The following is a 15,182-nucleotide window of genomic DNA, read 5'->3' as shown; positions in this document are numbered from 1 at the left end:
CCGTCCGCCTACCTGCTGTAATTAGACGGGCAATTTGTAGCTCTTCTGGGTCCTTTTTGCCGTTTCGTCTGAGCAGGCGCCGCGGGCTAGGCCCGAAATCGTCAGAAATGGATTTGAAATTACACTTTAACGTGCGCGAGAGCAGGAAGCGAGATATTATTGATGATTGTTACGAGTTATTTTCGTTACAAACTATAAAATAATTTCATTCATTAATTGATATTTACTATTTAATATTTCGGTCAGATTGTAAATAAAGGATTTGTTAGACGAGATGTGTTTCATAAAACCTTATTGTAAATATAATTTTTACTATATTTTTCCAACATTACGCTCGGTCTTGATTTGTACAGTAACTGTTTTTCTATTTGTATTTAGTGGAATCCGCAATAAATAATAATCAATTAACATTAATGTTAATAATTATTATGTAAAAATAAATAAAATATTGTAATTTTAACTGTTGTAAGTATAGATGATAACACGTGTATTTCCATATGATATCTAGTAGAAATAGTCTTTCAACAATATTTAACCAGACGAATTAAATAATATAATGTTTTTCAAAGTATCTATAGCCCCTTTTACACATCCATACAGTATTCGGGTGTTAAAAACCTGCCCCCACGAAGGCCCCTTTGTTCATTATTATCTCATACCTGTCTTAATGATAGGTTTCCAAGACGAAATAACACCTCTAAAAACGTAACAAAGACACCGCCGGCGAGAAATGGGTTATGGAGCTGTGTTTTCAGATTGTTTTATTGTTGCATATAAAATCTATTGTTCATAACAAATATTATTAATAATAGAGAACGATATTGCGCAAAGGGTGGACTATTGTTTTCAATTTTAAAGTAAAAGGATTGAATGTCTATTGCTTGGTGTATTACGTTATTAAACGATAAGGTTATTCAGTGTAAGCCTATGGATTTTTACGATCGAAAGTATCGCAAGTTCCATAAAAGAGAGATACTAAATTTATTTGTTATAAGAATATACGTAACACGTTAACATCGTATGAAAATTGAAGTTGTGATTATAAAACAATACACGTTTATTGGAAAAGCTGGATATCGATCCCGTCTTTAGCGATGCTTGCGAACATTTGGGCTTCGACCTGAGTGTGAATTTTATCAACAGATGTGGATAATTTTCAATACAAGAAACAATTCATTAAGGTATTTCTGATATTCCTATTTAAGCTTTAAGCCTTTAAGATCACATATCACTTGTGTTAGGAGTGTGGTCGACAATAGACCAAGGTGTCAGGATCGATCCTGAGACTTTTTACTTCGCTAGGCGGCCCGTAAACCATTGCGCCAATGACGCTGTACTAATATGTAGCAAGCTTGAATTTCAAAGAAAGTAATCGGTTAATTTTATTACTGAGAACTGACGACCGACCCATAAAACACGAACGACGTTCAACGTTATTCCATATTGAGTTTTATAATAAAAAACGTGTATCCGATACAAAGATCTAAAGAGTTAAAAATTCGCCCCCTCCGTTTATCAGATCAATAATGATTAACAATTATCGCATCTAGATTGAATAAAAGCCGAATTCGTGTTTTATCAGATTCCAACGTTATCTATAACACTTTTACTGTTATCATAGTTTCAATTAATAGCGTCGATAACTGATACAGATCATATCACTGTCATTGAAGCACGTAAATTAATCATTTAACGTACGTTACTCTATATTTTTTTACTTTTCGAAAAACGGAATAGGTTAACTGATCGTTTATTTAAGTGTTCAGGATTGAAGGCATTAGTGTAAGTGTAGGGACATAATATCTTTATTCCCAGGGTTGATGGCGCGTTGTTTATGGTTAAATTTTTAATATAGTTAATGTCTACGACCAATGATTGCCGTTGACAGATGTCAATTGGTTCATTTGACATCTGTTTCAAATGTGCTAGTTATACATACATAAAAGTTACAGTATTCATATTATTAAATATCAATTTATTGTATATTTTTATATGCCCTACTAATCAAGTATTCGATAATATCTGAAATGACAAGCGATTCGATAATCTGTTTATTATAGTACTAGTTATGACCTTGAACTAAATTTATTTAGTATTTTATAGGTAAGTTACAGATTTGACGTTTATAAATATAGTTACAAATTTAATTCAAATTGCAATCATTTATACGGTTTCTATTTTATATTTACTTCAAAGACTAAATTCGTGTAAACAGCACCCTTATAAAGACAAGCACACAAAAAAAATGTTGATACAATATTTAACTATTGTGATTGTGTCGTATGGAAATAAAAACATACACACCGAACGACTAAACTCAATCAAATAATAGAAACTCCAATGCCTGTGAAGATTTACGTCTGTGAAGCGTTTAGTTTGAAAAAAAAAAACAAATTTGTTCAGTTTCAATCAGCTGTGTTCTTATCATTATTATAATAGATAATGAAACAAGAATTGAACGCAACACTCGACGTTTGCAATCGATGGAATTGCGAACCAAATTGTCAGCGTATTATATATCCAAATTATTTCCTAAAAATACTAAGTGGTTATATAGGATTGCCAACATGACAAAATGGTAATGAATAGAAATTAAAAGTATACAGATTAAGTCCAAGTGACTAAGAATTAAAAAACAATTTGAGAATATATTATTAATAAGTGGTATCACTACTATAATACGACTAATATATAATTAATAATAAAGGGTAAATAAATTTAAAAACCGAATTCAAAATTAAAATTTCTATTTTATAGTTATATTTATTTATCTTTTAACCATAATATTTAATTAAGAAAAATAAATGGAAAAACAAAACACTTTCTTGGTAAAGTAAATTAGATATAAAGAGATAAACCGGCGAAAGAAACCCAGCAGGTTATTTTTTTAGGTGTTTTTTTAAAATTGTTTACAATTTTCAATATGATAAAGATATACAGCCAGGAAACGATCGTTTCCTTCCCAAGGAGTGATATCTATCTATGAGCTCACTAATTGTATAATAGCTAATATATTTTAGCAACAGTTGTTAAGTTATTGTTTTTATAATCTGTAAAAACTTTGGTATATATATATATATATATTTTTACTTCAAGTTCAATGACCTCTCATCATAAGATTTTTACTCGTGAATGGACCGGCCCACTACTAGCGTATGATCGGAGATAAAAGTCGATTTTGTACCGACTACGAAGATTTCACGATTTTTTCCTAGCCAGGCCTACAAGCGATTTTAAGCCGTAATTATAAGAACATAAAAACGCTTATGATGCATTATGTATGTGTATCCTATACGTTAGGGTTGGCACTATAAAAATAATGAAATAAAAAAATATATTAATATCCGTTTAAACTTTGTCACTAATATTTTGTTTAATTTTTTATTGCTGGACATTTTTTTAATTAACAAGTTATGACTTATAAAAATAAAATAGATCACTATAATGACTCAGTAATTTTTTTAAATTTAACAACATTTTTAATATTTATATTTTAAAATAAATAACATTTTATCTTAATATAATTTATATTTTACACTTACTCCTCTAATTGATTTGAAATCTCTTCAATTGTAACTACATTTTCGATTTTTCATGAGTGGTAACCCTAAATGAAGTCGTGTTTAAAAATTTGTTGTTACGGCAACAAAACGTGTTGTTCTAGATCTCAACAACGGTAACAAATTGAATCTTCTGCGCAAAAAAGATATGAACTGTTCTTCGACATTTGAGGAATAAAAATAAAAAAAATTAAACAACTGGAATATCCCACAGGTGGGCTGAGGGCTTCTGTAGAAAACTTATATCAACGAAGGGCTTCGAGAGTATTCGTAACTTATACGACTTGCGTTCAATAAACTGTGATGTAAAAATAAAATCGATGTCAACATTGAAATACATAATATCTCAACTTCAATAAAATAATAGATAAATTTTATAACTTAATGAAACGTATTGAGTACGTTCTTATCACGTCAGTTAACGTTATCTATATTTAAAAAAGTTATATAGGACTATAATTTTTTCTTCATAACATTTGAGATTACTATTATATAAGGTACTGGCTGCTCTGCGTGACTCTACCCGCTTTAAACATTGCTCCACTCTCTAAGGTAGCTTTCTTGTTTACAATTAGTCTTAGATACCTCAAACTAAGTCATATTTAATTTAAGTTATCGTAGGTAAGACTCGTTTCCTCAAATTCAATGCTGATAATATTTGTGAATAAATTTTGCATCACTTTCAGTATTTAAATTCGAGGCAGACTTACGATATATAATTTGACAGAGACATTATAATTTTCTTGTTGATTATACATTTTTTTATTACAAATACGATAAAACATAGTATTTCGTTGTTAGGTATTCTAAACATACCTATGAACGGTTTCGAATTTATTCATAAGAAAGGTCCGGCAGTCCAAAGGCTAATTTGATACCCGACTCGGTCTTAAAATGAGGTTGAAAGCAGTCTTAAGGTAATACTCTGTTCTGCTACATCCTGTAAGTATTTTAGTCGTTATAATCAATGTTGCAAATGTCTGACATTTCACGTTCGAATTTTAAGAAGAGTTTCATTGATTTTCGTGTTCGTTTTTAAAACATAATAAAGGCTATAGTTTTTTTAAGATAATCTCTTATGGAAAGTGATGAAAAAGTCTATCTCTATACGTCTCTCTAAGTCTATCATCTATACTAATATTGTAGATGTGAAATTAACTCTGTATGTCTGTTGATCTTTCACAGCCGAACAACTGAACCAAATTTAATGAAGTTTGGTATGAGCTTTAATTTAAATTTCATGTGCTTAATTTGTGTTTATAATTCATCCCGTTTTCGGCGGTGAGGGAAAACATCGTGAGGAAACCTGCATGTGTCTAATTTCAACGAAATTCTGCCACATGAGTATTCCACCAACCCGCATTGGAGCAGCGTGGTGGAATATGCCCAAACCTTCTCCTTAAAGGGAGTGGAGGCCTTAGCCCAGCAGTGGGAAATTTACAGGCTGCTAATGTATATTAGCACTATAAAAAGTCTACTGCCAATATTAGATGCAATCGCATGTACAATGAGCTTTAACTCCAAGGAAGGATATAGGCTCTTAAAACGCGGGTGATAACTATTCTACATAAACATTAATCAATTTATTACAAGTATTAATTTATATTTATACATTTCGTTATGACTCATTAGGTATTTGCTTTGCGTATATTTGCATATATTTTATTGAATAAATTAAAATGAAACCGACTATTGATATTAAATATTCGTAAAAAAAATAGGTAATTAACGAATATATATGAAATATTGTTATTAATTCGTTCAAATTTGCACTCGCGTGTATACTAGCTTTAATTAATATTCGTGTAACTTGATTTTGGAATTTAATTGCTTGCTCCATGTATTGAACTGTGGGATAATACCAGCGGTAACTCGTGCAGCCCACCTGTCTCAGTTTACAGGGCCGGATCTACCGTATGGCTTTTTGGGCTTCAGGGCCCCGTGGATTCAAGGGGCCCCCAGCTAAGTCAAGTCAAAGTCAAAAATAGACCATAATGCTAAAGAATCCATCGTTTTATTAAATTAAACAGATCGTATGGTTTGCGAATCCTGCAATTAATCAAACCAATTCAATTAATTTAATTCAAGTCTACGTTCAGGTGTGTCTTAAGTGAGGCCCCTAAGTAGTATTAGCCCAGGGCCCCGTAAACTCACGGTCCGGCCCTGTCAGTTTACCAATAATTCTACCGCAAAATAGCATTTGTATTGCTGTTCTGGTTAGTAGGACTGAGTCAGTGTAATTACAAGATTCGAACCTACAATAGTGGAGGTGTTTTTGTTGATTTGAATGATACGCAATAATGTGATATTGCACTTGAATGTTTGCCTCGTAGATTGAATAGCCGAGACCAAAATCAAGGAAAATTACATAATGTTTATTTATTGTTTCAAACGAACACTATAACTATGCTTATTGAAATAGCGAGTTACCGTCCAGTGTCAACTGATGTTACGGCTTAGCGAAATTGAACGAACCTTAGTATTATCTTTTATATGCGTATATCATTCGGCGCCTGTGATGCCCGCGTTATCTGGTATTAGCGATACACATCGACACTTAAGTCTGATAACGAATATAAATAAAAATAAATGTTTGCTCGCGTACAAGATACCGCTGTCGATATAGTGTATGGAATATTGTTAGTTTATTCCGTACACTTGAAAATTAGAACGTTAACTATTTCCAACGATATCTTATTGTTTTTAACCGACTACGAAAGAGTTTCAATTCGTCTGTTTTTTTTTAAAGTGTAAGTGGCTATCGCATATGTATGTAAAGACTTTGTAAGAAATATTAACCATTCCTTACATGTCCAATGCGCCACCAAACTTGGGGGCTTTTGTTACACTCACAACATTACTAAGTATTAAGTGTTTGGAGGTGGAATGTATATGACTGCGCGGTACCCACCTAAAAGGGCTAGCACAAAACCCTACCATCAAGCAAAGTAATCATATATATTTTTTTTATAAATTTCGAGTGTTACCTAATGTTTATGAGGTTCAGTAAAGCTACAAAGTCACCCCAAATTAATTTCGGTACTGAACATTGTTAAGATATAAATTCGAAGAGTGTAAAGACAACCTTTTAAAGTCAAATGAGAATAGAAATGTATCTTGGCTAACGATCAAGACTTCACATCCAGCAAACACCAGTCTTGACTTAAATTAACGCAGTTCATCTCAAACTGATGAGCTTCACCATTGGGTGAAATTTTTTGAACAAATGTTTCCAAAATAATATCTTGCAAGCTTGAGTTTTAAAATTATAATTAAGGAGAAAAAACAAGTCTCAGATTAATTCTAAAATTCTAAGCCGCGATCGATTTCGTTTCAATACCAATTAAAACGCAATAAAACATTTTAAGTATCACCTCCGATCGTAAATTTCGTTTTTAATTGCAAACATCAAATCAGAAAAATACAATTTTAATACAGCGTTAAAATTAAATTCACGAAATTAAAACGATACAAAAATTCGTTACTATTAAAGAACGTTATTGATTCGACTTTAAAAGCCCTTAATAATGGTTACGTGATCGTCGGTAACCTGTTCGAAGCTGAGATGCGGCGTCTTTGAACTCGGGTATCCAGACTCAATCAAAACGATCGGACGTGCGACTAAGACCGCATAACCCTTTAGGCAAGTGTGCACATCATGCTTTTATCGATTTAAATTAAGGCCAAACTTATATTTCTCTTTCAAAAATTAGTATGAGAAGTGGGCATATATATGTTGCTAGGCCACATATAGGTAACAATGTTTAGGGTTAATTTGTAGTCATCTAAAATTATTTACTACAATGTTACAATATTTAACGTGCAGATACCAAATATAGGTACTAATTATCATAACTTTGAAGCCCTTCAACGCCAAAAGTTTATTGTTTATATTTTTATGCTACAATTGTTTATGTGTGTGTGTGTGAGTGTGTTTTTATGTAGAAATAAACATTGGTTCAAATCAAAATTATGTACAGTATTAATTAATTTGAGCGTGACGTTAACAAATTAACTAAGTAAAATAAGTTATTTTAATATTTAATTCATTCAATATTATACGTAAATATGCAGTCTCAAATCATTATTATAAACGAACATATTCGTTACGCTTCAATTTTTAAATTAAAAAAGTATTTTTAAATATAGCAACACAGAACATTAAAATATCACCCAAACGTTATAATTTAAGTTGTAACAATAAATAATACTTAGAATTACGTAGGGACGTTTTATTGAATTATGTTTATATGACACCATTAGCATGCCAAATTCTCATGGTGTAAGCTAACGTTTTCAATCGCTGATATATCGCTAACAAAAAGGAATCTTTGATGTTCCGCTAGACCGCCATACCACATGTGTATACGTGTGACATTATTACATGAAAAATGTTTATGAATGCTAAAACACAAACCGACATTTCATATTTAGTTGGAAGTAAAATGTCAGTCAATGCGACCGGCGCGGGCGCTTTGACGCGGACTTCAATTAAATTTATAATTTATTCAAAATAATAAAACAGTCTGTACAAAAAATAAGAACATTTAATAACCTAAATTACTTTTAATGAAACCGAGAGAGGTAGAATGTTAATTGGCGTTAATTTTTTGATTAAAATATACAAAATTACTTTTAATCAAACCGAGAGAGGTGGAATGTTAATTGGCGTTAATTTTTTAATTAAAATATACAACAAGTCAAATATAAAGCAAAGATGCAACGTAACCTGCTTAATATTTCCGCTTTTAAATATCTTATCGATTAATTATAAACATTAACATAAATATTCTCGTGTGAATAGACTAGAGCTTATCTCAAAATACCCTGTTGAACATACACAGTAGCCAAATCAAATAGTAACCCCTCAAACCCTGCATTGTAACAGATAATATTAACAAGTCGTTAAATCTATTCATCTGTCACTCCTAACCCTTACTAAGCAATAAATTGCCTCCCCTACCATGAAGCTTACGAACCAGTATTTATATTAAAACTTTTTGGTGGTAGATAAAAATATTTGCACAATTTATTGCGTTTACTCAGGCGTGCGTGCAGATATCATATTTATTAAATATATATTTTTAAGCTCACTAATTATATTAATAGACGTGCAAGCGAGTGCAACTTTTAATGAAGTTTATGTTCTTTTTTTTAATCTTATAAGAATGTCAAATTAACTAAATGATACGTTAAGCAAAACAAACTCATATTTTGAATGAATTTTATATAGAACATATATAATATACGTACTATTATCAATGATAATTTAATTTATGGATCTTAACTTCGTGTTCATTGGACTCGTTTTGATGTTTGTTTGTAAGGTAAACAAACTTAATTTAGCTTCGTCTTTTCACTGCGAAATAAATGTAGAGTAGTTCGATATAATGACATTTCAATTTAGACGTCAATTCATCAAACGAATTGTAATTCGTCGATATTTTTTTTCTCTGATAACGTTTTTCGTTGTTTGAATACATAACGATTAGTTTGTAATTAAGTAAATTTAGTTACATATAACACCTAGTTCTGTTTCATAACACGCAGGGGTTAGCGTTAAATAGGTAGAGAACCTATTGGTTATATTAAAATGTATTAAAATTATATTAAATTACACTTCGAATTGACTTCATTACTATATGTACCTTTATGATAATTTACTTGTAAATTAAGAAAAATGTATTCTAACATAATTCGCTGATTACAAAATCTTGGTACAACTTACCGCTTCTTCAGCTTCCTTTTGATCTCTGTGTCCCATTAGATTAGGCATAGCTGTCCAGTTGTAACCAAGGTCCTGGCACTGAGACAGCTTAATCCTCTCGCATTTGCCACCTTCGACCTCCTCCTGGTCAGCAGCAACCATCCAAACCAGGAGAAAAATACACAAAAACCGACCCATCATTGTGTCACAGTTAATAAATACAATATGATGTATATATTTTCAGTCATATTAAAACTATTCAGTCATAAAAACACAAACACTCGTATAAAGTTTACGGAACGTCTTTTAAATGAGCGCACGTCTTCCCTTAAACGGAGTTCGTAGCGGACTGATTCAAATTTCGAACGCGGCGCGGCTCAAAGGCAGAGCCACGGAACCGGTCGACCGCGGCCGGTGCGTTCTAAGCGCGCATATGTTTCGATAAAACTTTGGACGCATGAACATGGCATTACGAAGTAAAAAAAGGAAAGGTGCCTAATTCGTGCAACTCAACGCAATCAGTGGGAGTCATTTTGTAGCGTCACTATAACAGAGGGAGTAGAGCGAGACAATGATGCACAGATTAAATTAAGTGTATATGCCCATGGGGGAGGATTATATATTTTTAAATTATTTCAATATAAGTGTTGGCCGATTGAGAAGTTTGGGAATTTTATTCGAATTTTAAAGGATCGAACGGGATTAGAACAGCTCGATTAATTTGTTCAATTATAATTAGCTTTTACTCTGTCTAAAGGTTGTTGAACTTTTACTGAGATTACTTTGCATATCACGAAGTTATCTGGAAATAATCTTACTCATATCAAGTTAATTATAGGAGGTATATTAAAAAAAGTATACTGGTTATTGACCGCAACCCCTAGATCACAATACCGGAAGACCTGCAAAAGAGCCTACCTAAGGCTTTTATCGCATATTCTTTTATCTTCCATGCATCCCAAGTAGAATACACAATTAGGCCCCTTCATTACATCACTCCAATAACACCTTTAATATATAAACAGTGCAATGCAATTGCAACTCTATTTCAAGCAACTAAGATAAAAAACCGAAAAACGATCTCCACATCTCGGCCTCTTGACATGACCACTGTAAGTAGACCTGCAAATCGTAGGGACATCGTTTCATATTGAAAGACAAGGAAGGTTGTTTTTATAATGGTTGTTTGTATGAATAGTTGCATTGTGTGAGCGGGACGCCTGATCGAGAGTCAAAGGCGCCGCCGGGCAGCGCGTACGCAGCCCGGACGAGAACGGAATGCCTAATTAAGGACGCATGCGTGGACTGTTGGGTGATGATTGTGGTCCGAGTATAGAGAAAAAAAAAACTTCGATTATTATTTTTTAATGTACTTTTTTTATTACATTAATATGCAAAAGGTTTTTGTCACGACAGCTAAACTAGATATCGGTTTGACTTAATAATTAATATTTATGAAACCGTTAATGTAATCGTCTTTGCTATGTAATATGTGTTTTCTTTCGATTGTCAACTTACTTATGTCAGAAATACGGATCTGTGATGCTTATTTGGCAATTGGCAATAACGATTAATTATTATTAATTAATTAAGTCCTTAAATATACAAATGAGCGTTACAGTAGTCGCGTATGCTGTGTAACATTTCACCTTGGTTAGCTACCAACATTATATCCTCTTGGAAAATGGGTTGGTACCATCTAACGGTCAACTATAGCACCGAGCGCTCATTGGTCAAATTAAAAACTACGCGCTGATCCAGCTTCCTTTTACACAAATCCGTTCCTTCTCACGAAATCACAGATTGCAGAAATTTAAGATTTAAGATGTTATACGTCAAAAGTTTTGCAGTTTTTTTTAGTATGGTTTTTAATATTGCTTTCTAATCGTATCCCAATCTATATTATACTCGCACATAATAATTCATTTAAAGCAATGATAAGATTCTACGTATTTTAAAATAAATTCTCGGTATTGAATTTTGGAGCGATAGCCTTAAGCTTTGAGATATAAGCTTGTAATCAACCTACAAGGAGTCAAATGTGGAGTGTAGTAACTGAATATCAATCGTGCCTCAATTTGCTGTCTCTACTAATATATATTAATTCTATATTAATATTATATATGCGAAAGTAACTCTACCTGTCTATCTGCTTGTTATTGATGACCAAACCACTAAACCGAATTTGATGAAATTTGTTATGAAGCAAGCTTGAGCTACAAGAAAGGACATTGACTATTGGCTTTTGTATTAATAACACCTGACTAACTTAACTTTGCCGTTTCATAGATTCAAGTCAATTGTAAAAAATACATTGGTAAAGGAGATTTTATATTGAAAGAAAAATATTTTCGATAAGACATTTGATAATTGATGTCTGCAGAAATTATCGCAAGAATTCATCGATAAAGTAGTCAATGATGCGCCGGCTTCCAACTAAGTCCTTAGAATGATTCGTGGGCGTTATCGTGAGTAATTGAGCAATATTGTGAGATTATCGGACGTATTTAGATTATTTTTTAAATAATTATTACTTCCTGGTTTCGATCACATAGTTCAATTTATAGCTTTAATCGTATTTTTGGAAAGGCGTATTAAATTATAAAATCATTTTAAACTTGTCTCAACTAACGCATTCATATTGTTTTTGATATTAAAACTGCTGGAAACAAACACCATCGGTTTTTTGTATTATTTGATGTGTTTAATTTTTCTTTACAATTCGCCTCGTGTTAAACGGTGAACAAATAAACCTTGTTCGACAAGTTCCAAATTATCTCCTGAAATAGAGAAGATGTTATTCCAGTACAGAGTTTTTTTTGTGTGTGTGAAATTGTGATTAAGATTTTTATAATATTACGACAAACAATAACAATGATTTTTAATAAATAAAGTAAGTATTATTAACTATATTAATAAAGCTAATATACCTTCTTTGTGTTTGTTAAATATCTGGAACTTAGATTTGTGACAGTAGCATGTTCGATTCCAATTTTTTTTTTAAAAGACCTGCTTTTTTTATGTACCTCCTTAGTCCTAGTATTTAGTCTATTTTTTATGACAAACAATAAATTATTTTTTATTAGATATAGTAAGTATTATTTATATATAGTAATTAAGCTAATAATTTGGCTTTTTATGTTATATATCTGTATATTCTTAAATATCTGAAACACGGAATTGAAAAAAAAAGTACATTATATAGATAGCCCAATTCTTTGCTGTTTAACGGTCTATGGTCTGAGGCGGGTAGCTAAAGACATAGACCTCACAGAGTAGGTATTATTTGCTTCGTTGTAGGGATTTGTGCCAACCCGTCTGGGTAGGTACCACTCGCTCTTCATATATTGTACCGCCATACCACAGCACTTAGTATTGTTAGGGACCGGTTCGAAGAATACGTGAACCAGTGTAACTACAGGAACACGGGTCAACATCGTAGAAAAAAATTATGTCCACATAAAGGATGGACAGGATTAATGATTATGTCTAAGGGCGGTGACCACTTACCATCGTGTGACTAGGTTAACAGACTGCAAATCGAATATCAAAAAGAATACTGTAAAAAAATGTATCTGTCATAAAACGCTCCAGTGAGAAACTTGCGCCGGAGACGAAGTACAGTCGGCCGCGTATCGTAATTAATACGTCAGATATGGCTCGGGTGGCGGCGCGATTGACAGTACATGCAAAGTGCAGGAAGCGATCGCCGAACCACTACCGAGCGCCGACCGCTGTCGACTTGCGCCAAATTATTTAATATTTACGATGTTTTTATTATGCGAGTCTGAATCGGCTGAGTCATACGAATTTCACTAGATTTTACGTTCCGTACAAGCAAGTTTATATCAAAGTGCTGAATTCAAATCCAACTCTCTTCAAAGGATTGTCTAGAAAATAATAATTTATTTAAAACCATGAAACCCGTAGACGAATACAGCTGACTTAGGTCATTTTGAAGTCCTCGTACAAACTGGAATGACGACTTAAATAAGACGGTGGGTAACCGCTGGCTGCAGGCACAGGTCCGGTCGCGGTTCCATTTAGGGACGACCTATGTCCAGCAAGGACCTTTAAAGGCTGAATGATGAGATACAATGTTTTTTGACAACCAAAACATTTTTTGATGTTTCATAAATGCGGCGATGCTGGTAACAGTACTATATACCACATACCGACACGATAGGACCCAGTAAATGTAGAACCGTAGTTTACTGGTTGAAAGGCAAAGAAGCACCAGTGATTTTTATGTGAGTAATTATATCTTGCAGCAGCTTGGTGGACTAAGCTCTAAACCTTTCCCAACGGTGGGTTTACAGGCCGTCACTTTAACTCCTACTAAACTCTTTTAACGGCAAGATTTGATGGCTGTAGAATTATCACGCCATATTTAAAATATAAAGGATAGTATACACGTAAAAAATTGTAGTGTTTTATGTTTAGTTACTTAATATTTATTTATTTATTTGGCAACAACAAGTAGTACAACAAAAATACACAGTAAACCAAAAGTCATAAGTAAATGGGTAATTGCCTACTTTTTTACAGGTGTTCTAAGATTACTTGGAAATTGAAATATATGTCAACATTGTAAAAAGCTAATTGATAAAATAAAACATTATAAAATTAATAAAACTAATAGACAATAGGAAAACAGTCTAAACACGGTTTTATGTGAAAATGTTAAAAATAAATTAAATTAAGTAAAATTATCGATTGTGAGTTTAAATACAATGTTAGAATTTGTAAAATGTCATAATGAAAATATAAAGTTTGAATTATACATAGGAATATTAATTATCAATTTGTATGTAACATCTTAAAACCAGGGTAACCATTTGGAATTACTGAATTATTATAGGCTATGAATTATAATTTATATACACACGTATATTATCATTAAAAATGTCAATGTCTGGATAGACCGTTGAATTATTTTCGTTCTTATTATTATAATGTAAGGAAGTTGCTATTTTATATATGCTGTTGTAGTTAATAATTAATCTGTTCATTGGGGATAGACGACCATAACGTGAATGAGCAAAACTTTCGACAAAAGGTGTGTAAACAGATGCTCTGAAGGATCTAGAAGGAATACGAAACATTATTTTAGACAGCAGATAGCAGATAGCAGATGATTCAATTGACCCATTGACTAATTTGAACATAAATGAGTTGTCTAGAACGCGTCTACGGCGAAAGTAGTTGTTATTGTGTAGAAAAATAAATATTACATTAAAATAATCAAATTGAAAATACACTTAATGTTATTTTGATTTCAAAATAACATTAAGTATATTTTCAATTTGATTGACAAAGGTAGGCTTATCCTTAAAAGGGATCTCTTCCAGTCAACATTAGAGTAACTTGTGGGATATTCTAACAATTTGATATGAAAATAAATAACATGTGCGTAAAATAAATCCTCACTAATATTGTTAAGGCGAATGTTTGCATGTATGGATTTTTGTTACTCTTTCACGCAAAAACTACTGAACGGATTTTAATGAAACTTTACAATAATATAGCTTATACATCAGAATAATAGGCTATTTACAAAGATATTGTGTGAATAAAACCTGACAACCAATCCCTAATCCCTAAAACCAGAGCGTAGCCGCGTGCGAAAACTAGTACATAACAAATATATTCAAATGATAGTTAAGACTGAGATCAACGTCCTTGTCAGTTGAGTTCGCAGATTTGTCTGAATAAAAATTTCTAGCCAATTTAGTGTTCGTAGTGTGTGTATTGATTAATAATAAAGAATGGCTACTAAGTTTCTTGACGGTTCTTTTTCATTCTGACCGACCGGCGAATGTGCAACCTTATGTCACCATCACCCATAGACATTGGCAACTTAGAAATATTAACCATTCCTTACATCGCCAATGCGCCACCAACATTAGGAAATA

At 32.4% G+C, this 15,182-nt stretch overlaps 1 protein-coding gene across 1 annotated transcript in view; it reads right to left on the bottom strand.

The window, feature by feature from the left end:
• The window catches only part of LOC113400487 (frizzled-10-like), a 29,041-nt gene extending 19,407 nt beyond the window's left edge, over nt 1-9,634 (bottom strand). The window contains exon 1 of the mRNA XM_026640064.2: nt 9,289-9,634. Within this exon, the coding sequence (XP_026495849.1) occupies nt 9,289-9,468 (180 nt within the window). The 5' untranslated portion in view covers nt 9,469-9,634. The remainder of the gene's footprint in view (nt 1-9,288) is intronic.
• Nucleotides 9,635-15,182: the final 5,548 nt, after the last annotated feature.

Source organism: Vanessa tameamea, chromosome 17 (assembly GCF_037043105.1).
Source record: "Vanessa tameamea isolate UH-Manoa-2023 chromosome 17, ilVanTame1 primary haplotype, whole genome shotgun sequence".
NCBI classification, from domain to species: Eukaryota; Metazoa; Arthropoda; class Insecta; order Lepidoptera; family Nymphalidae; genus Vanessa; species Vanessa tameamea.
The sequence above is the reverse complement of the archived record's forward strand: the minus strand, read 5'-3'. Positions and strand labels throughout refer to the sequence as shown.